Here is a 27,827-nt window from a genome sequence, read left to right on the forward strand (position 1 = left end):
CAAGGTAGCCTTAGAGTTATTTTTAATATAAATGAGAGAAATTTTCAAAAATTGCACCACCTATTTTAACACCATTTCATGCTGATAAAATAATACATTTAAATATGCTCAGGAGCTTCGAGAGGGAAGAGGAATTGTGACTGTTTCCATGACAAATTGAAAGCTTATGAGAATGAGGATGAAACTACAGCCATGTTTCATCCTATCTATATTCATTATTTAAAAGCACATAGGACTGAGAAAACATGAGCTGGATTCTCTACTGATGAAACAGAATGTCATTTTAAAAAGAAAATAAAGCAACATTACATCTCCTATTCCAGAGTAGTAAGTAGATTGCTCATAGTATATTCGTGGTCAGAAGCATTCACAGTGAACAAATTTATTAACCCATCATCTTTCCATCCACAAATTAACCACAATCCAACTTCGTATTTTAATTTGCGTGCAACAACCAGAAGTATTCAAAGAAATTTCATGACATATTTCAGTTTTGAGCTTTCATGCAAACTGTTCCCTGCACCTGCTGTTTCCAGTTTTTAATATATGACATTCTCTAGCTTTCTCATCCCATTCACATGCTAATGGTATTTCTGTTCCCTGATCAGACAGGTTTCAAGCCTTCCATACAACTACCAAAATACCTTCATGATGGCCCAAGTTGGATGAAATCTATACCCATATTTACAGGGAAATATGCATTTGTACAAAAGCTGATGACCTTCTGTCAAAGCGTGCCAGTGCTGGTTTAATCCCTCTACAGATACAGCGTAAATACTCTCCAGCAATACAAAAAACACATTTGAAGTTGGGGTACAACATCAGCATAGACACAAACTCAAACTGCATCCAGATTTTTTGGATGAAGCAAAAGGTTGATTGGGGTAGCATTCAAGTTACTTGGAAGAAATATTTTCTGGGGATTTGCTGATAGGGAGAGGAGATCCTCTCTCACCAGATAAATCCCTGGTTTATCCACTTCATCACAAATTATTGCTGCTAAGATTTTGCTCGCACAGTAAGTGAGCAAACGCAAATACACAGGACTGCAAATACACCCGAAAGGAACACACATCTTAGTCCATCATTCACTCACACAATCACATTCCATGATTTCTTTACTGTCACAACTTTGCTAGCAACTTTTTAATGTGCTCTATCAAGACATTGTTTCACTACCATTTTCATACCTAAAACTTAAACACTTGTTGACCTTTGCTTTTTTGCCAATTAGTTTTTTTGGCAAAGCTGTGTCAATCTCTACAGTGGTACTCAAAGCCCCATGCCAATCTCTAAGTGATGCTCAAAGCCCAGAGGAGAGGCAGGAGCAGACCAGGGGGTCTCACAGCTCACCTTGGCCCATGGCAGCAGCGCTGGGGGCTGGCACCGCCAGGCACAGTGAGGACTTGCACATCTGCCCAGGCCCACCTCCCACTTCACTCTCTCACATTTTAGCAACAACTGGCCATGCTCCCCGTGACTTTGCCTTTTGAGTGGCCATCATCCTATTATATGTCCTTATCAAAAACATAGCAGGAGGAAGGACTTCATTTTATTCTCATACTTACTTTCTCCACATATTCTCCATGCCAAGTAACTGCCGTCTCCTCGCAGACGGAGCTCCCTGCCCAGCAGACATGGCACTGCAGTGGTGGGCAGGTGCCAGTAGCTGTGGTTCACCAGGGGGTTGCCACCTTCCTGCTCTCTCCTCTCCAATTTCCTCAGGACTTTCAAGTCAGCACCTGCAGGGCCTGAGGTACTGGCTGGGAGACATGGATCATGACAACCAAGGTGGTGACAGCCAGCAGTGGGGCCGTGTTATGGAGGCTCTCAAATAAACCACCAACCAACCACCAAAAATTAAAAATTTATTATTAACACAATTAACTAGCTCTATGTAAATTACAGGTTCGAATGTCTGTGAGAGGAGAACAGAACTTCCTAGGGTTTAAGGACAACCCAAAATGCAAAACAAAGCACAACTCCTTACGGTTTAACGACAACCCAAAACACAGAACAAAGCCCCACTCCCTAGGGTTTAGCGACAACCCAAAACGCTCTATCACTCACCTAATAAGTGAGGACTCTCAACCTCGAGGACCTGCTCAGGGCAGCATCCCGACCCAAGTCACCTTGAGGAGTTTCCTTGGGCAGCGTCCCGACCCAAGGGGAGAGTCCTCAACCGCAGTGTGCTGCTCCAGGGGACGAGCTCAAAATGGCTGCCCAGGGGGCTCCATTTATACCCGGGCCAAATCTGACCTGTAGTCAACAGCGGCTCCCATTGGCCAAAGGTCCCAACTGCTGTGAAGCCCTGAAAACTACACTTCAGCTGCCAAGAAGCCCTATTTTCATTGGGCGGGTGCACCTGCCACAGGCCGGGCAGGCACCGCAAGGGCCCTGCAGTCAAGAGGCCTCTGTCCTGCTCTGGCGGTGCCTGCCATGTCCCCTCACAGCACTGCTGGCAAGCTGTCCCGTGAGGCAGAAATTCCTCACCCCTGCCAGCCAAGGGGCACAGAGCAAAGCCTCCCAACCGAACAGCTCTGGGGCTGCCTTTGTTTGAATGGAAAATCTCAGTTTTAAAAGACAGAAGCAGCCAGCATCTGCTGCAATTACAAAGTCCACAGGTAGCATTTTTCAAGCACCCACGCAAACATCAGAGAATGACAGAAATGGAAAGAACAGTTACAAAAATAAGCAGGAGCAAATAAGCTGGATTTTAACTTGTCACCAGCAGGAGCGTGGCAACAGGAACGCAGGGACTCAGCAGGGTAAATGCAGGGCTAGATCCCCAGCAGCTGCTGCAGATTACAGCTCCAGTGGCTTCAGCAGCAGATCAGACCTGTGGCATGGAAAACCACCCTGCCAAAGAGTGATCAAGAACAGAAAAATGCTGTTTTCCCTCCTGCCACGTGATTCCAGGAATTGCAGCAATTTTTCCTCCTAGCAGGCTGCTGGCCCAACATACAGAAATGAAGGTCTGCATCCCAACGGAGTGCTCTACAAAAATTAAGGATGGCAAGCAGTCAGTCCTTCACAAATAGGCAAGATTCAATCAAATCCTGCAGTTTCACATGGATATCAGGACACATGGATACTGCCGTGACAATTAACTCCCATTCTATGCCAGTCAGAATAAGCACTGTCAGAAGTAGCACAGACACAAACAAGCCCTTACAGTTAATGAGACCCTGTCTATTTCTATGTGTTTAAGCTGGCTGCCTTCCTCCTTATAACCACCACTTCAGAGCATGACTGGCTGACTCCAGTCCCCTATTAAAAGCAAAAATATTTTTATCACTCCTCTGCAAGCTGATGCATTTCAGTGTTCCTTCTTACCAAAAACCCAATTACCACATCACAGACTGAAGTAGTAGGTAATTATTAACAGGTAAAACTTTCCATAAACCTACTTAACTGTGGGTTCACATATAAAGGATTAGGAATACAGCTGAGAGCACAATAATTGGTGACAAATGTCATCTTACACCAGCTCTATTACATAGTAATGGACATCATTTAAACCTCTATGGAAGAGCTTTAAAGCAAAAAGATACTTTTCTGGCACTTGAGATAGGAATAAGAACACTCTCAAGACATTATTGTTGCCCACTTGACAGCTAGTCACGTTAGTAGCCATTAATTATCCTTCTGATGTCTGAACTATGCGTGTATGAATGTAGCAGAAAAGCACTATAGCCTGTTATTTACAAAGGTTTTTTAGTTTATTTTTTTTAATGAAAAAGAGACACTGAATTGGTCAAAAGCCTGTTATAACAAGCATTGTCAAAGGAGAACATTAAGTATGTGACCAGTTCAAAAAGAAGAATGAAATTAGCAACCAGTGGGCCAATAGCAGTTCATCAGAAATTCTCTGTTGCTCACCATTTTTGGGGTGGACAAACTTTTTCAAGGAAGATACAGTTTTACCCATATTACAGTTATCCCTCCCATCATCTAAATCTGCAGAACCCACTTTTAGATCAGTCTGTTTCTGATGACAGAGTTGTCTTGAGCTGCCAAATCCAGCAGCCCTACAGAAGCAAGACTGCTGCAGTTCTGTCTGGTCCAGCCAGCCACAAGACAGCACTCAATCTATGCAGTAGCTGGCCCTGGACCCTTTAATCTTCCAGTTACCTCACACACTCACGCGTACCTGCCAGCACTCACACACACACACACACACTACAGATACCTCTGCAACTGCCCTTAGACATTCATTCTCTCCCGTAGCTAGTCCTGGATCCTCAGTCTCCTGACTAGTATGCTTAAACAGCTGTCTCTTTGTACCTGCTCCAGGGAAGATTCATGCAAGAATTTGCAGAGGCCACATTTTCTATTTCTGTTATCTACTTTTCTTCTTTCATCTTGTGTGCTGCTTTGCAAGGACCTTCAACAGCAACAACTTCAGCTCATAACCTTTTCCTCCTCACATTCTCCAATAACCATTTTTCTATGGCATATTAAAGACTGATGAACAGGTGGTGTTTTTTTATCCTCTACCATAAAGACTTTACTTAAGAATGAGATCTGGACTACTTTACATTTCCAATTACATCACTCTTTTCTCACCTTTCTTTTTTACTTTCAATAGAACAAAAACTTTTTATGTTGATTTTTTGTTAGAGGATCCTAAAGGAATAGCGTAAGAGTAGTTCTAAATCACTTTTGAAAATGGTTATCCATTAGGACTTTTGGAAACAAAGGGCTTAATGGTACTTGTTTTCAATTTGAGGGAACTTTGCAAATTTCAGAGCCTGTCCTATACCAGCTACTTGAATGACAACATAGTACACACATGTGGCATAGCTCCTTCAAGTGGAAAAGGGAAAGAAACCAAACCACAAGGCAAGCGAACTACCTAAGGCCAAACCAACAAACTGACAAGGAAATAAATACTCTGCTTTATAATTCCATATACTATAGGATTTAGCTTCAAAAATTGTTCTGTTGAAAAGAGTACGACTGAATTAAGTACAGAGGATAGGAAAGTTGTAGTGACCTGGATAATACACCTGTCTTCAGCAATATGAACAACTTGCTTCAAAATAACCATCACAGGTATCATTATTCCTACTTCACCCCACAAGGTTTTGAGCATCTTCTAAAAATAAACAACCACTCAGTTAAACCAGGGAGAATGAGGCCTCTTTTTGAGACTGCAGGATGAAATCCATCTACAACTTACCTGGTTTTAACTCTACACACAGTGTCACAATTTCAGAGCAAAGGCATGTATTTTTACAGTTTAATTCACACAAACCCACTTTTGTACAAAAGAAAACCGCCACGAGAGGGCATCATTCCTTCTGTCTTTAAATCTCTTACTCCCAGAATTGCCAGAGAACCTTCTTTTCTGTATACTTTGCATGTGAATATTTTGCATATAGATGCCTTCTCAACCACTCCCAAATACAAAAATAGAATAGGACAGCTCAAACCAAGCCATTTGGCATTCATAATGATCAAGGAGCATTTGAAACTAAAGCTATTGTAACTATCAGAACTGAAACAAATGGGGAGTGGGGGGGAGAGAGACTGCACATCAGCACTGCGCTGCAAAATAAACTGAATTTTATGAGGAAACATTTCACTCGCACTACAAGTACTCAACATGTTTAAACATCTGTTTCTAAATCCTGTTTTTAGCACACAAACAAAACATCTCACTCCTACATCAATTTCAAGGCAACAAGATCTCAAAACAGCATTCCTTAAAACAGAAGCTTTTATTTCTGCTCTATCATTTGATTGAACTGTGCAACTGCACCAGTCAATGTTTCCCAGATGGTAGGTCTAATTCATCAGTGCATCCATATAAAAAGAGTATTCATCAATTCTAGGAAAATTCCCACCACTTCCTCTTTCCATTGTTCAGGTGGTTAAATTTATTAGTTTAGTCCAAATATAAATCCATTCACAATTGCAAATTGAATCACAAATTAGGTAAAACTTTAAAACCCAATAATTACTCAAATTTGATAATGCAGTTTGCTTATCATTTTGTCTCCATAGCCAAGTCAGAGGTTTGCAAGAAGGATCTCAGCCCTGCAGCTCTTTATCTCTTAAGAGTGACACTGGAGATGTATTAAGTCTTTCATCGCTGCAGATCCTCCGAGTATGTAGCTTAGAAGAGATGAGCACACCTTAATGAACTATGCATATACAGAAGAACAATCAGCTTTGCTTTTTCTTTTTCGTACCTTAGAGATTTGGTAATGCACATCCACTGACCCTCAGATATACAGGTAAGCAGGTGCTACCAACACGGTAAATTAGTTCTCCACACTGACTGGTAGAGGAAAAAAGGAACGTGATTTATGACATTAGCCTGAACACATGAAAAGACAGGGAAAAATACCTTTTGCTGTAGCCGATTTGCATCTTCAGCCATCTAAATGATATGAAGAATCTGACCCTTCTGCACCTTTGAAAATTTTGTTCCAGATTCTCCTTTAACTCCCCAATCCAGGTTTTTTACCACTGCCCTGACCATAGTGGAAGGCTATTTTGGCTTAAACAGTTATCATGCTCTTTATCGTGCCCAGTACAAGAGAGATGGAGCTACTGTAGAGTCCCCGCTGAAGGGCCGTGATGATTAAGGGACAGGAGAATCTCTTATGTGAGGTAGGCTGGGAGAGCTGGGACTGATTAGCCCAGACAAGAGAAGACTCAGGGGGACTCTCATCAACGCATACAAGTATCTGAAGGAAGGATGTAAACAAAAGGGATATTTTCAGTGGTGCCCAGTGACAGGACAAGAGGCAGTGGGCACAAACAGAAACACAGGAGATTCCACCCGAACATAAAGGAATTTTTTTTTTTTTTTTTTTTTTTTTAACACTATGAGGGTCACTGAGTACTGGCACAGGTTGCCAAGGGAGGTTGTGGGGTCTCTATCTTTGGAGATACACAAAAGCTGTCTGGACACCCAAGATACTGGAATATTATAAAGGTATTAATTCTTGTTGGAGTTCTGGAGAAGTTTCATTAACAGCAAAGCGTAAATATGTTTAATGTAAGCAAACCATAAGAATACACCACAGTTATCTGCATTTCTCCTAGAAACAGGAAAAGTTACTTGTTAATTTTCACATAACCTTTTTTCTTCTTCAAAGAAGGGACAAAAGCATGCAGGAAGAGCAATGACTGGAAACAGTCAAAATAACGTAGGTGCCTTGTCACTATACTGCATGCCCATGGCCCTGATTATACAAACTGCTATAGACTAGATGCCACAAGAAAAAGTGACGAAGACAAGACATCAACAACTATTATGTGCACTCCTTTCACCTTGTTACATTCCCTTATGGCCACACACCTCTCTTCTTACACATTTCTCTATACAAAAGGGTTATATTCAGCCTGTGCTCCTCCATTTATATACTGTATACTTGTTTGTTCTTTGTAAGTCACTCAACACCACACTGACTTTCTTAAAAACATTATATTAAGGATCATTCCTTTATTCAGAGACTGTGCAGTAAGGAGTGACAACAGGGGGAGTGGTTGGCACAAACAGTGCTGGAAAGACCATGAAGTACTCCCACACCCACATTTCCACCCTCCTTAAACACAACAGAAGTTTACAGGTAACGGTGAAGCAAAGGCTGAGGAAGACAGAACAGAAATGAGAAATGAAATACCAGTTCCCGTACCTCTCTAAGCATAAAAAGAACTCTGGCTAGAGAACAGCAATACTTCGCATTCACCATTATCACCACTATTAGGGACAGCCTTCAACATAGCAACACTGATTGAGATTAGATACCCAGAAGGGACAAACATTTGACATGTAGAGCAATTTGAGGAACTGCAGCTACTAATAGAATCTGATCTTTCTGCATCTGTTTCACTTTTTCTTCATGTATGACCACACATATGAACACATTTCCTGGCATGCAATTTAACTGATTTACCTAGGGGGATTAAGCCTGAGGTCTACTTGAGACTTCAAGCAGAATGCTTATTAGTTGACCAGCCACCAAAGGTCCATAAAATCAGTACATTTTTACTGCTTTACAAAAAACTTAAGCTGTAAGTTTGGAATACCCGCTGCAATACCCATTAATATCTGAGATCTCAATGCTTCTTTGAGCCCAACAAATGAGAAATCCATCCCAATTCACAACTCCTCAAATTCATGGCTGCATCTCAAAACCCCTACGACAGACAAAGCGGGTCTTTCTGTACAAGCAAATCAAAACAAAACAATTCTATGGTCTGTCTTCAGAAGAAGATGCAAGGTTAGATGCGATTTCTAGCACAGGCTTTTGAAGACTGGCATTTGCAGAAGCTGTTAAGGGTTCAAAGTTTCTAAATAACACACTTGAAACACCAATAATACGCCCATGGTAATGTTTTCTGCACTTCAGCATCATTCCTGCAAATGGTCACCAAACAGTATCATAGCTCTGACAGATAACACTCTGAAGAGCTATAGCTTCCTTTTGCTGATAGCTCAGCAGCTCTTTGGAATATTTGGTACTTACATTGGACAAACGGTCCAGTTCTCATAATTTATACAAAGTGAGCTCAGCGTTCAGATTCTCTCTTCCTGTTTGCCCTCCAGCACAAAAACATGTATGATGACTAACAGAGCTAGTCTCTTAGAAAGAAAACATTTCCAAAAGTTACACATTCTAATGTGTAAAGCCCCAAATTTTCTATCATGATTTCTGCTTGAAATGTTTACCCGCTCCTTGTCAGATAGGAAACCAGAACATATTAACTGCAGAAATTACTAATGCAACAAGCAGCTTAACAATACACACTTACCTTGTTACTGCAAACAGCTAAGGAAGTCAGAATAAACATAACACACAAGTATACAAAGAGTCCCCAAAATTTTATTTAAAGAAACATGTTCAAATGCAGCATTGAAAGCAGAGAGAGTGGAATGCCAATAGTCAGAGAACTTATGCTGAGTTACGTTTTCTTTGATAAACTAGCACCATTGAATCACAAGTCACAGACTAAATTATTTCTAGAGGTATAAAAAGCCTCCACCATTATAAAATTTCTGTGAGTTCTATTAAAAATTTGTTCTCAATGTACTACTCCTAAAGAGATGAAAGCAGTTTGAAGTACAAGTTTTCAAATCTACTCATTGTTCATGTTACCCATAAAAGAGTTTATTCTTAAGTCTAAACATCCTGATCAAGGGGAAAAAATGTCTAAAAGTGAGCTTCACAAGTCTTTACAAACTAAACAAGTAAGAAAGATCTACTGTGTTATAAATACACACAGTACGATATGTACAAGTCTGATCTTACAAAATAAGACCTTCCTAATCGATAAAAACACTAACTTAACTACAAAATTTTCTTAGTGTTTAGTCAAGCTGTCTCAGGCAATCACTCTATCAAATTCCTATAACACTGATCTGTTCCGTAGCACAGCAGCTTGAACACATTCACAATGGGAAAAAGCCCAACAGTTCACCATAAAACTGATTTCTAATCCTAATTTCTCACTCAAGTTTAGTGGTAATGTTAGTGTTTGCTATCTATTTTAACGTCAACAGACCTTTACATATTTCTAGACTGTGTCTGAACTATTCAAAGTGCTGAAAGTGCAATCAAAGAATAGAGTTTTGTATCCATTTTCCAGTACACCCTTCTCCGGCACTGGCAACAATAGCAGAGTATTTATAGGTCTGTGAGGTCAATAAAGGCACACGCTCATTCGTACATGCTCAGGTAAGTATGCACAGATACACACATGCACTTTGCTTTAAAGACCAGCCCCTAAACATTAAAAGGCTTCTTTTTGAGTAAGGAGCTTCAAGAATTCCTTAGAAATGTTTTAATGCAGATGCCTGGAATTCATAAAGACCTTGATACAAACTGCTTTAAATGACTGTGAAATGATTTTGGTTTTAAACTTATGGTATCCAAGTATTGCTCTGGAATACAGAGAAACAAAGTGTATTCTCAGTCTTTATCAAGCGATGTCCAGGTTACAGTAGCCCATGTGATTTATCATTACAGTTAACACGGCATACATGAGCATACACATACACATAACACTCCCTCAGTATTTGTTCTTCTATTGGAGATCATCTGCAGCCTGAATGAAAATAAAACTATTTCAAGAATGTTCCAAGCAATACCCTTTTGTACTTACACATACAAGTACAAGAAATAACAAAACTGAACTGCACCTCAACCAGAATACAGACTTTCAGTGATACACAAGTTAACACGGCTTCCTTTTCAATTTCCTTCCCTACAGTGGTCTTCTACGACATGCATCATAATAACTAGTGCTGTTAAAAATTAAGAACATATCCCTCTTGACAAAGTTGACAAATTTTTCTAGTGGGCACATTGGCTTGATGGAACGTTTATAATAATCCTTGCAAAATGAGGTCTGGAATGTGACATCAGCGCCATTATACAGGATGCGGATAAAGTGTTCTTTGGGTCTCTTCCCATCCTGCCACAGCTCAAAAACTAATCTGGCAGCAAATCTAGGAAATCTGGCCTCTGTAATGCCCAAGGCACTAAGAACAGGTGACAACGTGACATCATGCGCAGAGTAAAGAACAAATACTTCTTCTTTCTTGCCTTCTGCAATACGCTGCAGCCGATTAACAGTCTGGTTGAGGAGAGGATGAGTAGCCAGCAGTGCATACAAGAAATAAAGTTTCTTTTCCTGCCTTTCTCTCTCATCCTCCAACTGATGTCTTTTGATTACTTTGAAGTGTTCCATACCAATGCAGCCAGTTTTGGTACATGGAAAACTCACATTGTGGCAAAAATAGCACAGGAGAGAATCTATTGGGTTAGAAGCTCTCAATTGCCTGGTGGGAATGCCTACAATCTTTGCCATATCCACATATATTTTCTCCAAATCGTTGTTTTTCACCCGTAAACTGTACTGTCTGCGCTGTTCCTCTTCTAGGTAGTGGTTTCGCATAGGACAGTCACAGCTTCCAGAGCAAAAAATGGTGCTCCACTGATGCCTCATGTTAATTTTCTTCCAGTCAAAATCTGGCAAAAAGGTGTAGAGCAGTGCCAATGCACTCTGCAGGGTTCGGCTTTTTCCTGTTGTCTCCAAGTAGAGCTGTTTTGCTGTCCAGTCACTCAGAAGCAATTTATGCTTGTTTATATAAATTTCTCGTAATAGTTGTCCATTTCGCAAGTGTTGTACAACCCCTGAAAAGAGAATTTTTAAAGAAATTACAATACATGATTAGAATCTTCGTAAGTTTGGAGAAAAACTCAAAACCAGCTAGCAGTCTTACTGATAAATGAAGAATTACTTAAAAGGTTATGAACTTCAAAACTGAACTTCACCTATGCTAACTATTAAGAAAATTGCAGGACATGAGAGATATTTGCTATTCTTCAGTATCTCTCAGATTCTAAGAGCTAAACTGAGATATAGCTAGTAAAAGCTGGTTCCATAAAATTTGTTTAAAACCTTAGTGGTTCAGTATTAGTTCTTTGGACTAGAGACACAGACTGAACGAGTATAACATGACTATAAAAGTAAGGTGGTTACGAAGATGGATCTAGACTGCACCTGAGTCAGGTTTTCAGACAGTGAATGCTGTGCTTCATGCAAATTTATGGCAGCCAGTAAAACTACCAGCAGTCAGGAAATGAATACACAGAATGTAAACTAGTGTGTAAACTCACAAAACAGAGTGGTAGGGCGATTGCATCAAACTTCCTTCTCCATCTTCCTTCAGTAAGTGCTCAAACTGCTTGGTAATTCTACACTAATGTTCTGCCTTTATCAGGTTGGAAAGGAAGAGAGTGAATATCCTTCTCACACACCAAAACCTTTACTCCAGAATCCACCTTACTTGTGTAACCCTCCCACAGCAGCAAAGCAACAGTCATGAACCCTTTACGCACTAGAACATCTATATAACTTGCTACAGGCAATAGGAGTCAGTCACAAGCTGTGTGCAATGACGAACCCAGTTTCACACACAGCATGCTGTGTTAGGAAGAGTTCCTTGGTAACTTGACTAGATTTCTCCTGATGTCACTTGGCAAGACTTGACCTGCCTAACACAAATATTTCTTCTGATGGGATTCCAAAACATACATGAATTTGACTGGCAAGTTTTGGACTGAAAAACACAGGAGATTCCTTGAAAGACAGTTGGCAAGAGGAAATTGGTGCTAACTCCCCAAATGTTCAACACTCTTCATTCTCTCCAGTCAGTCTCCAAACCTACTCAGATCCACTACTACTCAGATTCACTGTGATATGCTCTTTCAGTCATTAGTATTTAAGATAAAAAGAACAACACAGTTAAAAGCAAGGTGTGGGAATAAAACGGAATGGATCAGTGTTAACATTTGAGAAGACACAGAACAGAAAAATATCATTAATGTGAATTTTCAAAATAAATTTATGGATGTTGAAGTGAAAAATCCACATGTGACTAACCCTTTTCACAATCACATTTCTACCCAGTTGTGCAACAGCATGTTTCCACATGTTTGTGAGAAAGAAGTTCTGTATTTTTGTTTTTGACGCACTGACATGAACACACACAGATAAGTAAGTGCAGCAAGCACAGTCTTCAGTTCATATCACTTCAGCTGGCTATTCTGGGTGGAGAACACAATTCCAAGAGCTATGGAATCAGCAAAATCTGCTTCTTCAAATTGGCAACTTGTTCTATACTTCTGTCTTCTTACCATTTGTCCCCTCATATTTTCTATTGCCTGCTGACAGCAGTCCCAGATCTTTTCCAAATGGCCCTTTTATCACTGCTCTGATTCAGCACTACCTCCAGTCTCCCTCTCCAATCCCAAACCCTTTGTCTCTTTCTAATATTCCCAATGACCCCAGCAGCACAATACTCCCAGCTCCCCACGTACTTTCTTCTACATAGTCAAATCCCTGACCTCAATACTTCCAGTTACCTCCTGTCTCCCCTACTCTTTTGGTACAGATAAACTAAACAATGCGTTCACTAGCAGAGTTCAGCAGCCCTTCTCTCAGTGGTAGCATCAATGAAGTCTCAAAACTTCATTTTTTAAAAAAGTTGTTTGGAATTTAATTGCTGATATTTCCACCTTTTCTCCCAATAACTAGCTCAGCAGAACTGATGGATGAAATAAGAACATAAACTTGTCTCCCTGTAGTGGAAATATACATAAATATGCCATGAAGCATGCTCTTGGAACTTCATTACAAAGCAGGGGGAAAGAGGGGGGGAAGCACCAGATGTACACAGTTTTTCTATTTCCATAATAGAAGCATCAAACGTGTCTGTTGCATGTGAATCTCTTGCAGACGACACAGTAGTTACACCACAGGTAAAAAGCGGTAACTAAGTGCTCCTCAGTTCCAGGGCCATTCTGAATTACAAACCAATCAGTAACAGAGTACCAGATCTTCTTCAGGAGGAATTCAGCAATGTTGTTTTTCACAAGGGTGACAAAGCAGTTTTGTGGTGTAGAGCAACATCAAGGAAAGGTGCTTTGACTTGTTACAAAGAAAGTTGAAAGAGATGCCTAACATGATCAATCTGTAACAGAACTGACAAGCATGGTTTCTAGAACTGTTACCACTTTTACGGTAGTCTAATACTTTAGTCATATCCCAGCATAACCTCGGCTATGACCAACATTATAAGCTTCCCATAAAAAAGCATTTATTTCAATATAAAGAAAAATAGAAGATCCCTTTTCATGCAGACTGTATTTAACAGAGCAGCAGAAAAGATAAAGCTGCTAAGGAAACTCACCTGTCTGTGTAAGCTCACCCATTTCGCACAAAGAATGACTAGGGTAACGAGCCAGGCTGCTTAGGGAACCATCCATTTGGGCTGCAGAGCCTTTGGACATATGTTTAATGAAAGCTTCAAGCTGAGGATGAGACGGTTTCCTAGAGAGGTAAACCAAAATGTGAAAACTTCCAAAAGCATATGAGAAAACAGCTCAAGAGAGTCAAATATTCTAAGTATGTCAGCTCAGAAATTTCATGGTGTGAGGTTATTTCCCACTGAGACAACATCTGCTCTTACTCAGGACTTCTACAAGTATGCAAAAGAAATCTAACTACTTACTAACTACCAAAGAGCTGTAGGGAAACTGATGTCTTCTCGTGTTAAGATTATGATACCTTTTGGTACGTAATTTGAAAATATTTTTGTTTATTTGAATGCAGTCACTAATACTGTTGTGAATTTAAGAAAAAAAAAATCCTTACCAAAAAAATACTCTTCAGTTTCTGAAATACCATTGCACTTTAACACCACAGCCAAAGGCACTGACTATCTAAAGGCATTCAAATCACCAGTATTTTAAGTAGATGATCTTGAAGGAATTCTCACGTTTTGTAATGTACAATACTGACTACAATCTTGGCCTTTATTTCTAATTACTTCAGGCTTCAAATCAAATAGCTCATGTAGCCTCAATTAAGAGGTACCCCAAAAGTAGTATTCAGTGGCCCCATTAAAATTGGAAGTCATTGGTTTGGGTATTGTACTATTACCCAGGAAGAAAGAGTCCAACACTGCTGGACACTTAAACAGGTAAGATACCTCCACAATGCAAGTAATTAATACAACTGTAAGAGATATACACAAAAAAGTCTAGGTTAACTCACTGAAGTAAAATTCAAGTCAGTGAAAGAATGCTTAGATCTTCTAAAGTGTTCTGCAGATTGCAAATACACTATACAATCACAGTCCACTGTTGTACTGCTGTGCTGAAAACTACATATACAAAAAAAGTCCACAATGTAATCAAAAGGGATTTAAACTTTAAAAAAAAAAAAAAAAAACTATGATCACAATTCTACAACAGAAATACATTACCTAAGTAGGGATTTATTTGTTAAATGTCAACATTCAACAAATGTCACCTCACTACTTTTGTGCAGAACTAAGTCAAAAACTGTTTGGCAACCCACTCTGCCCCGGATGGTCCTCATTTTAACTGGACTTTCAGCCTGAATACGTTGGGGTTTTTTTATGTTGCTCACATAAAAAAAAAAAAAATATAAAAAAGATAAATTTCTTCTGAGAACTTTCACAGAAGTCTGAGTTTTGGGTTTATTGTTCATATTTACACTTTAGAATCATCAACTGTTTAGATACAAAAACCTCAGGTCTAAAAAAACCTTCCAGAGTTGCAGGAACCACAAGAGGGAGCAATAACACTACTCAAGTATGAGTAAGTGCCTGCGATCGAAGTTTGCTAGGACAAAGACATTCGTGCTTACACAGAAGAGCTAAAGCACCTCTTGCAGAGCTAAGCAGGAGCTCTCATAAGAATCAGTGTCTCCGTCAACAGAAAGGGAGCTCATTGTCATATCATTTTATAAAACTTGAATTTTCCAGTATTTGATTCAAAAGAAAAAAATCTTGGGAGGAAAATGTTATGATAAATTATTGTACAACTGCCAGTAAGAAAAAATGCAAAATGAGACAAAAAGCAAAGTAAGAGAAAAATATCAAAAGAATTTTTTCATTTTTACTTCAAATTGAAAGGAAAACGAGCTAATTTTTGACATTCTACATCCACAGCTGCTTCTGTATATTAGAATTTTAACAATGCAAATGAAGATTAGTATTTGAGAAGCAGAGGTACATAAAAAAGGCTTTGTTCCTTTAAGCAGTGGAGGTTTCCTGTTGTACTACGCATACATTAGAAAGCTTAATCCAGCTCCAGATGTTAATTTCAAATAGAACTTTTCCTATGTTTCACTATTTTCACAGCCCAGCAGTGCAATCTAAAAATGGAAGAATTCAGTTGAAAATTAAACCCATTAGCAAATAGCTTTTTAAGCTTATTACAGATGAAGGAGGCTGAACTACCAATTTTCTAAATTTTGCACTTTATGACTGACAATTTATTCATATTTAGAGCTTTTCAATTTTCCTTAAACCTTGTTTATTTAATTAGCAAGTTCTGAAAATATATGTTCAAGAAAACTAAAAGAACTGCATTATCCATTCTGCTTCTTTTGCTGTTTTGCTTACAATATCTGAATTCTAATGGAATCAAACTTATACTGAAAAAACTGTCAGCAATCACTTGCAGGAAGGAAGAAAATAAGACAGACAAGGATCTATCAGTGCTTTGTAAAAAGATTTATCTAAAAAATGTCTGGCAAGATAAACTAACATCCAAGATGAAATAATAAAATTTATGATAATTGATAAAATTATACTCCAATGTATTGATAAAGCTTTTCATACACATATATAGATGCAAGTTACTTAACTTTGGATTACATTCATTTTTCAAGTGAGCACAAGTTAAACACATGCTTGCAGAAGGGAATTATGAAATATGACTGTTAGACATATTTCTAAATATGAATTCAAATCTCACTGTTCGTTAAATATATTCCAGGGGAAGAAAAAAATAAAAATCAAACAATAGAAATAAGAGTCATTCGGCCTGAAGGGGACAGACAGCTCAGGCTACAATATACTCTTATCCTGGATGTAATCCTCATGTACGCAACCAAATTCTGAACATACCAGCAATTCTCCTGATTAACCCCGTAGAACTGAGCAAATAAAAACTTATTTTTCTCAACCGAAAAATTTACAGCACCACTCAGGCTACTAGCTAACAAATGATTCTCCCTCCCTGCCCCAAGATTTCTCTTTTATTTAGAATATGAATCCTCCTGTTGAATTGGCCAATTTACAGATGCCGCAGGAGATTGAGTATCTAGGCAACAGAGCTAAGACTGCTGGGACTGTCTGAGCAGGAAGCAAAGAAAATTACTCAGTTGTATAGTTGAAAAGACAGAAATATCCTTAATATTTCCCTAAGAGTAACAAGAAAATATAAATGGACTAAAGAGATATCCTTCCATAATTTGCTGGACATCATGATGGTTAGCTACCAACATTTGTGAAATGTATTAACACAATAAATTTCAAGTCAGAACGTGGAGTGGTAACACCACTAGTAATAGCCATTCTTTCTCCTAATTTTGAACATTTATTTCCCATTTTTAATGTCTGTTAATTTGCTTTTAATGACTTGATTTTTGTAAAATAAAATAACTTTTATCTGTAACAAAACTGAGGATGCCTCTTTTCCCTCAAGCTTATCTTTTTGTTATTTACAAACTAAACACTGGGATAATAGATCCCTAGATTTAATAGTGTAGTTTTCATGTACTAGCATTAAAATGGACCAACATTTAAACCATTATTCAATATTTAAATATCTTATTTCTAAAGGTCTTGAAAAGCTTTAATACCAAAATGTCATCTCTCTGTTGCTACACTGTAACCAGCGTATAAAGAAATCTGTGCAACCATTTCAACTATATGTTTATTTCTGCCAGCAACTGAGCTGATATCCTTCAATAAAAATTTCCTTTTTTTTTTTAGGAGTTTAGATACAAAAAACTAGAGGTTAGTTTGGTTGTTTTTTTTTTTTTTTTTTTTTTTTTTTTTATGAGAAGCAAACATTAACTTGCTGGTTGTTCTGAATTAGCACAGCAAAGTGAGAAATACAGTTAGTACCTGAGTGAGCATATGCACATGACACCTCAGAAAACCTGCTGATAGGTTTTGGATGGTTTAGCTGTCGTGGCACAAAATACTGCGTCAGAAACATGCATGAATGTACATTTATTGAATCTATTACATATATGCAAAAGTATAAAATATAACTCATGCAGCCTAACATTAAGTTCAAACATCTTATACAACAAAGCCTCAAATCTTGCGCAGCAGCACAGAAACTGTTACAGGACATTTTTGCACCACACCCCCTGTGAGACTAACTGAATTCAAGACTTCAGTGTCAGTATTTAGGAACTGCTATGGGAGACAGTGGGGCTCTCCACCCCCGGGTAAAGTGATGCTCAGACTGTTTGAGTGCATGAAAGCCTCTTTTGGTAAGAGGCTCGCTCTTTGAGCTAATTGCCTTTGTTTAAAAAAAAAAATTAGTAATAATAGTAATAATAAAGAATCACAGCATGAAGACCATTGCTAGACTTGATAGCTAATTTACAAAGCAAGAAGAAAATCATCTTTATTTCTCAGGGCTACTTGTCTCAGGATCACTCAGGAAAATATTACTATGATTTATACTGTCTACTTGTGAAACATTTTCTTCCCTAGTGATCCCTGCGAGCAGGAATTGTTTCTATTAAAGAATTAAAACATAAATAGAAATCAGATCTAGAGCAGTGTTTTGTTCCTCCTTTATACCTTAGCTGTAAATCAGACCCAACAAGGTCAATTTTGGTAAAAATTCCCCATCCCTTAATCTTTATATTTATTAATTTTATGACTACTTTTGACCAAAATTAATTTCTTGATAGGAACAGGCCAAGATTCCCTTAACATTCTTTCCTACCAAAGCTACTGGACCACTGAACTACTGCATTATTTCTACTATGTATACTGTAACATGAAGTACAGTGTAAGCCTTGTTTCGTCAACAAACCTGATGGTCAACAAATCACCACATTCAATCTGTCCGCCAACTCATTAAACTGAACGCTCTTTTGAACCACCTACAAATTTGAGACTACATACCTATAAAAATTGCAAAGTTAATCTAATTAAGATGAAGTACGGAATTTAAGAAACAGATGTGGAAAGCCATTATCTTGACAAGACTACATGCAACTACAGTTTATTTAATGATTTACATGTTCATAAAAATTCAGGAGTGGCATAAATAACATACCTTCACCACCACATAAGATGCTGCAGACAAAAGATATGTTGGTCAAGGTTATGATTAAAAAAGAAACTGTGATGGAAGAAATACTTTAATTATTGAGATGAATTACTAAGAGTCATTTATTTAAAGGCTAGAACTGAATAGTTAATCAAGTAGAAAACTAACAGCAGATTATAGTTGCTTCTCAGAATTAAGGAGGGGTAAACTTTTTACTCATCTTACCTCTGTTACTGCACAGTGCTGTCCTCTCACAGCACTATACTCCAGAGTTCTGCAGGAGATCTATATGCCTCAAGAAAGAATTTGGAGGCAGACATTGATACAAATGAGATATTGATTTTTTTTTTTCCTTCCCAAAAAGCATTTATCTATGCAAATGTCACTTCTGTTAGTAAATGCAGAATTTGCAAAAGCCAAGAGGTCCAAACTTCTTACAAGGAAATGCAGAACCCTCAGCACGTCACTCCGCAAGTAAACATGACCACGCCAGACACACACCAAAGTTCTGACAAATGAACATTACTTTTTTGTAATTGTGTAACATCAGATTCTGTCTGTTAACTGCACCAAAAGCAAGTCCCTTTTCTCTTTACTTAAAATGCTAAAAATGATTTTATAACTTCAAGCAAAAATAACATTTGTTTTCTGTAAAGTTTCAAGAAGACAAAAAGTGTTAGATCAAAGGACTAGACTGTTTCTTTTTTAGAACACAAATAAATGGAAAGAGCTACTAAAAACAATAGAATATTGTAGTCTACAAAATAGATTCTTAAAACAACATTAGTACTGTTGATGCTTATTTATTCATAAAGGTCTTACAGCTTTTACATTTTTATAACAATCTCTATAGTGATCCAGTCCACTGTTCTTCTGAGTCTTTAGAGAAGTCAAAAGAGGCCTCAAGAGACCTTTCTTCAACTAATTCTGATCTGGATCATGCATTGACCTCACTCCAAGTCAAATCCACACCTCCTTTAGCTCAGTATGACACTTGCCTCTCCCACAGTTTTCTCTCTCATTTTTCTGGCAGTTTCAAGACATGTGCATATTGAACCCAAAATTCAAATATTTGTTACTAAACTGCTTAGGATTAACATCAACACCTCTCAAATGCCTTAAAGCATATGCTAATTAACTCAGTGTACTATCAAACTATAGCAGTCTCTGAAATCATTGTAGCATCTTCCAAAAAGTCTTTCTTCTCTATCTCGCATACAAACTCAATGAAGAAATATTGCATATTTATTTACTTTTGACACTATAAATGTAAGATACAAAGGGAAAAAGAAGTGGGAGATGAATTTATTCCACCCATAAACAAACACCACAATAAAAGGATTTTTATAACAACATTCAATTAATTTTCTTGAGGGGAAAAAAGTATGTATTATTCAGTTCCCTTTGGAAATTTGCATCCAGCAATGAAAACAATAATAATATTAATTGAAGTTTTAGATTCTTATATTCATTCCACATTTATATGTCACAGTCCATAATTCACAAAACCGAAGCATGACCTCAAGGCTATTTCACATACCCATTACAAGTCCACAGGACTGTAGCTTAATTAATGAATTCCATCAGCTGAATGCCAATCAAATAAAGAACAGACTGAATATGAGCATCATACTTATCTGAAACTAAAGTCCAGAAAGCTTAAACAAGCCAAACTTTCAATCAGGTATCTCAGCTTATTTATACATCATCAACAAACTTCCAGTTCAAAGGTAGCAATTATATACCTTGTAATACTCTCAATATCAACGTTTACGATTGAGCACCAAACTTACATCACAAAGGAATACAAGCCTGACAGTCAATTGCAGCAAATGGCTTCCTGATGTTAAAGTAATAAATGTTCCGTTCAAAACAATGGCAGAAACAGTAACAATTCTAGCTTTGTTCAGAAAGGCCAGCTTTAACACATGTGGACAGAAGGGAACAGAGCCAACTCCTTTAATTCTTTCTGCTGCCCTTTCAAAGTTGGCCAGGAGATTCTATTTTACATGAACTTTGTTCTCAAGGAGACAAGGTCTTTTTGGTTCTCCTTTTATTTTTAGTAGCTGTGAATGGTAACGGATGTATCATCTACACACTGATGTTCTAATGCTTCACAGATCAGTAACAGCCAAGGGTATCTAAACTGCTGGCCTCCTCACATCCTGACACTATGCCCTCTCAACTGCTTGACTTGGTCATTCTGTTGGCAGTGTCAAAAGCTGCACTACCTCCTCGCTTTTTATGGATAGTTTTCCTGACTCCAGGGCCTTCATGTTGCATTCCCTGTCTGAAACTGAAGTGGTATTAGCTATAAAAGCTTCTCTGACAAATACAAAACTAAGGCCTCACGTGGTGCTGTTAATACTGAGAAATACAGCTACTCATCCAACACTGTCACTTGCAGTTAACATCTTTGCAATAAAGTTCTCTCACATACATTCCAACGTGACAGATATTGAGCAAGATCAGCAGAACGGAGCCTTTAAGAACTCCAAAAGGAACCTGGATCATATTTCTTTACTTAGTATATCATGCTGAAAATAATTTCACCCTTTAAATGCAGGTCATTAAAAATGTTATCATAGCTATTAGCAAATGATTCATTTTTCATCTTGTTAAAGAAATTAATTGCCCACTCAACTCTACGGCAGAGATATCTGGAGTTTGATCTCCTGTCTGCAATCTCAGGGCTGCATATCTAATTTCAGAAATCCAGACAGCTTGCAGCAGGCACAGAACACAATTGGGGTTGGGCACCTCTCAAAAGTATTCAAAATTCTCTTGGAGGATGTCAGATAAGACCACTGAATGCCACTTCTTGACAAAACAAGCGTTTTGGTAGAAGTTGAAGTATGACAAAGAAAAGAAGCAGCCAACATGAGAACAAAGGAAAGTGGTTTTTTTTAAAAAAACTGCACTATCTAAAAGGTCCCAGACCACTATCACTTATTTGTTCAGTATAGTCAGAAAATCAGGTATTTTGGCTTGTATTCATAGACAGGCATTTCAGAAGAGTAGACTCCTTTCAATAAAGGAGGATATGGTTTTGTTCAATTTCTGATTTTGATACTTCTAGCAAGCAGCTAAGAAAGATGTAAGTACACTATAAAACCAGTGAAATTCGAAGCAATTTCAATCTTCTAAATTCCAATGCCATGTTAGCTATAAAAAGCAGATTTCTCATGTATATTTTTCCTCCCATTTTACTCTTAAAAAATGCATACCCACATTTTTGTAGGTATACTTGTATATATTCTAGACAAAACTGTATATATGTGGAATATTGTATTTTTCCTCTATTTAGAGGAAGAAAAATTGTGAATTTTCCTCTGGTTAGATTCTCATACAAAATGTAGGAAGATAGATAGGATAGCCTAAATATAACTTACAAGCCCTGAATCTCTTTCCTACAAACACACAGACACACAGATGGGCTAAAACTGATGATGGTTTCAAACTTTCATAGGGTTATCCCATAGCAGTAGCTTGATTCAGCAATAACTGTTACTTTTCAATTACTTATGCCAGAAGAGTATTACAACACTGACTACAGCTGAAGACAGCGTTGCAAACCTTGAGAATTTCAGGACAATAACAAGGGCAATTTCTTTTATGCAGCCAGATATCTTAAAAGAAAAGCAACATATTTCAACTTTTTCCAAAGAAAAATCCAATTCGCTGATCTTTTTCTGCCAACCTTTGTGTCCACTACTGTATGTATCTAGTTAGCAAGCCTCTTCAATCAAGCTTCCCATCACCTTTATAAGCATGAGATGAAGCTATACCTAATAATTAGTTTCCGGTATTCTTTCATGTCACTTCAGCATATTTTAGCAACATTCCTACTGTGTAATATTACTACTATAATTACTACTGTGTTTGGTTTCCAATATACTTAAGCCAGAAACTGACAGAAGACCAGATATGAAAACCGGTTCATTTTCTTAAGTGTAAGTGCCATAGAGTAGCTAATCACAAACCTAGGAGTGTACCATAACCCATCTTCTCCTTCAGACAGATTCTTTTGTTAAAAGCTCACTGAAGAAAAGCTGAAAGGACAGAGTATTTCAGATATAAAAGATAAAATCATAAATGCTGCTGATGACAGGAAGCTACTAAAATTTTAAGGAACACAGCCATCAATCTATCAAAACAAGAAACACACGTTTGATGTATCTAAATCAGAAATGCACTTTCAGAGTGTCGTTAACACTTTCAGCATGACAGTTTAAAGTCAGTTCTGAATAATTCTACACCAGAAAAGCAAGAACAGTATTTCCTTAAAGACAGAAGATTCCATGCTGTTCTGGAAAAAGGTATTTCTGGTATACCTATAATATTTTGTATACCAGTAGATCAGGAGACCTATTATGCCTCTTTTCCTGAGTAACGTATGCAGGTACACAAAGCAGATGCAGCTGCCAGTCACTGAAATCTCCACACCAGCCACTGCTGACTGCACAGCAGCACAGAGGTACAGATTAGCCTCGAGGTTTTGCCAACATATCTGATAGTTTGCCTTGATCCTTTTCTTTTAACTGTAAGAATTCAGTAGGTGCACTGGGAAGTCCTCAGTTGGAAAAAAAAACCAAATACCACAGATCCTACTTAAAAGGAGAAAAAACGCTTGTAATCAAGCAAGCTAAGACCAAGGGTGGCGATTTACACCATCACGGTTTGTTTATACTGCTATACACTATATTTCATCTTTATCAATGAGTAAACTAAACAAGGAAGAAAGGTTCTTCCACAAGGAAGAGAAGTAATTCAGACCATATCTACAGCTCAAACTGGTTCAGGTATGAAGGCAAGCATCAGCAACCTACAAAGACAAGATGTTAGACAGAAGCACACTATACTGAAACAGAAACGTAAATGACATCTTAATGGCAGTCAGACATAAATAACTTATGTGTCACAGTTTTAACAGCAAGCGTAACTACAGGAAAATGGTAGTTTTCAAGCAGCAAACAAGTGCACTTGGTTTAACTGGTATTTTAATAGTTAAATGTACAACCACCTTTTTTCTTAACTTTGACACAAATCATTAATCTAAGAGAACTCTGATAGCCTATATTTCTGAAAAGTAAAAATAATAATATAAAATACAAGTGTTAATTTTCCTATGGTAGTGACCTTTTTGTATTCACACAATGTACTTCAAGCTGCAAAAGTTATTTCCTGAAGAGGAACAACATAATTATGAAGCACAACACACACTTAGTAACAACAAAAGCCAAGAATTTTACCTGCTAGGCAGCAACATACAGTCAATATCAGGTCTCTTTGTCTTGGGAATGGCATATAGCGGGTACCTGTCACCATGTCGAATCAACACTTGAACTGACACTAGCTTAAAATAATGAGGTGCATGTCCTAAAGTAAAAGACAAACAAACAAAAAAAAAAACAAGAGGGAAAAAAAATGTAAAGAGTTAAGTATATGTTACCTTAATCTTTCCCCTGCACATCTTTTCTTTAAGAAAAAAGAACAGGTACAATTAGCTGGATAGCTTTGATATTTCAATGAAAGAAAACCCTCATAAGAAATGATAACTTACCATCCCAAGGAAGATTTCACTTTCAATTGCAAGACAACTTATACAAGTTGCAGATGCTTCGCACATTTTCCATAGTACATCTACAGTCCAACAACCATACAAGACATTATTCAAGCACTGAACTCTGCCACCACAATAAGATTACCACGCTTTTATGATGCCTCTCTTCCAGACCCCTATCACAATAACAGATTTTGCAGTATGCCTAATTTGAAGCTTTTTGACAGTTTGTGGTTGCACTGGGTTTGTGTGGCAAGGTTTGGTAGTGGGGAAGCTACAGGGGTGGCTTCTGTGAGAAGCTGCTGGAAGCTTCCCCCATGTCCCACAGAGCCAATGCCAGCCGGCTCCAGGACGGACCCGCCGCTGGCCCAGGCCGAGCCCATCAGCCACCGTGGTAGCGTCTCTGGGATAATGTATTTAAGGAGAGCAAAAAAAACAACTGAGCAATTGCAGCCAGGAGAGAGGAGTCAGAATATGTGAGAAACAACTCTGCAGACCCCAAGGGCAGTGCAGCAGGAGGAGCAGGAGGTGCTCCAGGTGCTGGAGCAGAGATTCCGGTGCAGCCCATGGTGCAGCCCATGGTGCAGCCCATGGTGCAGCCCATGGTGCAGCCCATGGTGCAGCCCATGGTGCAGCCCATGGTGCAGCCCATGGTGCAGCCCATGGTGCAGCCCATGGTGCAGCCCATGGTGCAGCCCATGGTGCAGCCCATGGTGCAGCCCATGGTGCAGCCCATGGTGCAGCCCATGGTGCAGCCCATGGTGCAGCCCATGGTGCAGCCCATGGTGCAGCCCATGGTGCAGCCCATGGTGCAGCCCATGGTGCAGCCCATGGTGCAGCCCATGGTGCAGCCCATGGTGCAGCCCATGGTGCAGCCCATGGTGCAGCCCATGGTGCAGCCCATGGTGCAGCCCATGGTGCAGCCCATGGTGCAGCCCATGGTGCAGCCCATGGTGCAGCCCATGGTGCAGCCCATGGTGCAGCCCATGGTGCAGCCCATGGTGCAGCCCATGGTGCAGCCCATGGTGCAGCCCATGGTGCAGCCCATGGTGCAGCCCATGGTGCAGCCCATGGTGCAGCCCATGGTGCAGCCCATGGTGCAGCCCATGGTGCAGCCCATGGTGCAGCCCATGGTGCAGCCCATGGTGCAGCCCATGGTGCAGCCCATGGTGCAGCCCATGGTGCAGCCCATGGTGCAGCCCATGGTGCGGCAGCTGTGCCCTGCACCCAGGGAGGTCCACGGGGGAGCAGAGACCCACCTGCAGCCCCTGGAGGACCCCACACCAGAGCAGGTGGGTGCCCAAAGGAGGCTGTGACCCTGTGGGAAGCCCGCAGTGGAGCAGACTCCTGGCAGGACCTGTGGCCCCGTGGAGAGAGGAGCCCACGCTGGATCAGGTTTGCTGGCAGGACTGGTGACCCCGGGGGGGACCCACGCTGGAGCAGTCTGTGCCTCAAGGGCTGCACCCCATGGGAGGGACCCACGCTGGAGCAGTTCATGAAGAGCCTTCTGTGGGAAGGACTCACATTGGAGAAGTTTGTGGAGGACTGTCTCCCGTGGGAGGGACCCCACGCTGGAACAGGGGAAGGGTGTGAGGAGTCCTCCCCCTGAGGAAGAAGCAGCAGCAGAGACAAAGGGTGATGAACTGACCTCAACACCCATCCTTCATTCTCCTGTGCTGCTGGGGGCGAGAAGGTGGAAAAATTGTGAGTGAAGTTAAGTCAGGGAAGAAGGGAGGGGTAGGGGGAAGGTGTTTTAAGATTTAGTTTTTATTTCTAATTATTCTAGTCTGATCTGATTGGTAATAAATTAAACTAATTTCCCCAAGTTGAGTCTGGTTTGCCCATGACGGTAACCAGTGAGTGATCTCTCCCTGTCCTTATCTTGACCCACAAGACTTGTGTCATATTTTCTCTCCCCTGTCCAGCTGAGAAGTGATAGAGCAACTTTGGCAGGCACCTAGCGTCCAGCCAGGGTCGACCCACCACAGTGGTTTATTTTATATGCGTTAGTGGGATATGCTGATGAAAGAATTCATTCAGGCTAACTTGCTGGTGCAGCTGCTATAGACTGAAGAATGCAACTGTGCCTTCTATCTGACTACATCTAATGGTTTGGAGTTCCAAAATTAATTACTTCTGGGGTTTTTTTTCAGAACTCCAAGTCAACTGTTTTTCTGATGTTAATAATAGTCTGCAATACAGCTCACTTGTAATAAGAATTACAATTTAAATATTAAATATCTGCATCACTCCCATCCCTTACAGTTTTAGGCTTTCAATTGACCACTGACTGGAAACAGAACCACTTCCAAAAAATCAAGACAACAGAGAGGAAACAAAGGGAAGGAAAGAACAGCATATTTTGTATAATTTAACATCATTCAGCAACGAGATGGCACTTGCTGCACCTTCTCCAAGCACCAAAGAATTGACAATGCACAGAGTTATAATTTCCAGTGACAGCACGTAGAAACAAGCAGCTAAACTATTGTTTGCGTTCACAAAGCTTACCTTCCATGCTGCGTTCAGCAATGGTGGGAATATTGCAGTAAACATGAGCTTCATAAACAGGATCTATTGCAGGAGGCTCAGTCAGCAAATCAGGCATTATTCTCTTTCGGCTCTTAGGATTCAACCCATCTTCCCTGACAGGGTTTACTGGGATTAAATGCACTGAAAGATACAAAACATACACCACATACATTTAAGAGGTTTTAAGAACATGTAGGACTATGGTGGTTTGGGGAGGTTTTTAAAAGCAATTATACACAAGACTATGGTTTCCACAAAAGGATGCCACTCTACAGTACAGATCTTTGTTGTGAATTTTTCATGATTTACAGAGTCAAGAAGGCAAGCCCAGGATACTCTTTAGGAAAGTCAATGCTTGGCTAAGACTGCAGAAATACAGGTGGATGTAGAACAGCTCTGCTTTTTGCACTCTTCTTGAAGCTGCTTTTCCTGTCAGTCTCTCATTAAGCTCTAAGAGCACAAATAGGAAGAAAAGGGCCATAACGTGCCCAGCTGTCTCTCATCATTTTAACTTAACTACTGACATTGAAGGAAATCAGCAAAAGACAGCACAGTTATGATGATGGTACTACAAACTACTGGGAAAACAAAGCAGTCAAGATTTCAAGGCACTGGATTGTTCATCATTTTCCCTACTAATCCCTGCCTTACATGGCTACCTTACCAGCATTAAATAGTCTGACTTATCTAAAGAAAACACACAAAAATATATTTGTTGGAATGTAACTGAGACTACCACAAAAAAATGTTAAATACAAAGAAGTGCAGTTAGTGCTTACACACAGCAGGGAAATTAACAGAAATACCACCACTAAGTCTTCCAACATGTATGTTAACATCTTTCTTATTAGAGCTTCTCAGGCTGCGCAGTTAACATACACATATAACGCAGAAGCATGTTGAAGCATATCTGAATTTAAGACCAGAGTTGTACTGACAAGTTGTATTGACCTTGTCTTGATGTGAAAGCACTAGTTAATTTATAAGCCTTCAAAGACTACACTTGTGATAACAAATGCACTTTTTTTTCCCCCATTAGTATTTTCTGGTATTTGAACGAGAAGATTTAGAGGTGAAAACGAGGA

At 39.3% G+C, this 27,827-nt stretch overlaps 1 protein-coding gene across 4 annotated transcripts in view; it reads right to left on the bottom strand.

Annotated features, from left to right (window-relative positions):
* Nucleotides 1-8,826: 8,826 nt before the first annotated feature.
* Nucleotides 8,827-27,827, bottom strand: part of PXYLP1 (2-phosphoxylose phosphatase 1) — a 61,328-nt gene continuing 42,327 nt past the window's right edge. For all 4 annotated transcript variants that reach the window (XM_074877720.1, XM_074877719.1, XM_074877721.1 and 1 more), the window contains exons 3-6: nucleotides 26,722-26,883; nucleotides 23,900-24,026; nucleotides 13,721-13,860; nucleotides 8,827-11,159 (exon numbers count right to left, since the gene is read on the bottom strand). In XM_074877720.1, the coding sequence (XP_074733821.1) occupies nucleotides 10,228-11,159; nucleotides 13,721-13,860; nucleotides 23,900-24,026; nucleotides 26,722-26,883 (1,361 nt within the window). In that variant the 3' untranslated portion in view covers nucleotides 8,827-10,227. The remainder of the gene's footprint in view (nucleotides 11,160-13,720; nucleotides 13,861-23,899; nucleotides 24,027-26,721; nucleotides 26,884-27,827) is intronic.

Source organism: Strix uralensis, chromosome 9 (assembly GCF_047716275.1).
Source record: "Strix uralensis isolate ZFMK-TIS-50842 chromosome 9, bStrUra1, whole genome shotgun sequence".
Classification (NCBI taxonomy): Eukaryota; Metazoa; Chordata; class Aves; order Strigiformes; family Strigidae; genus Strix; species Strix uralensis.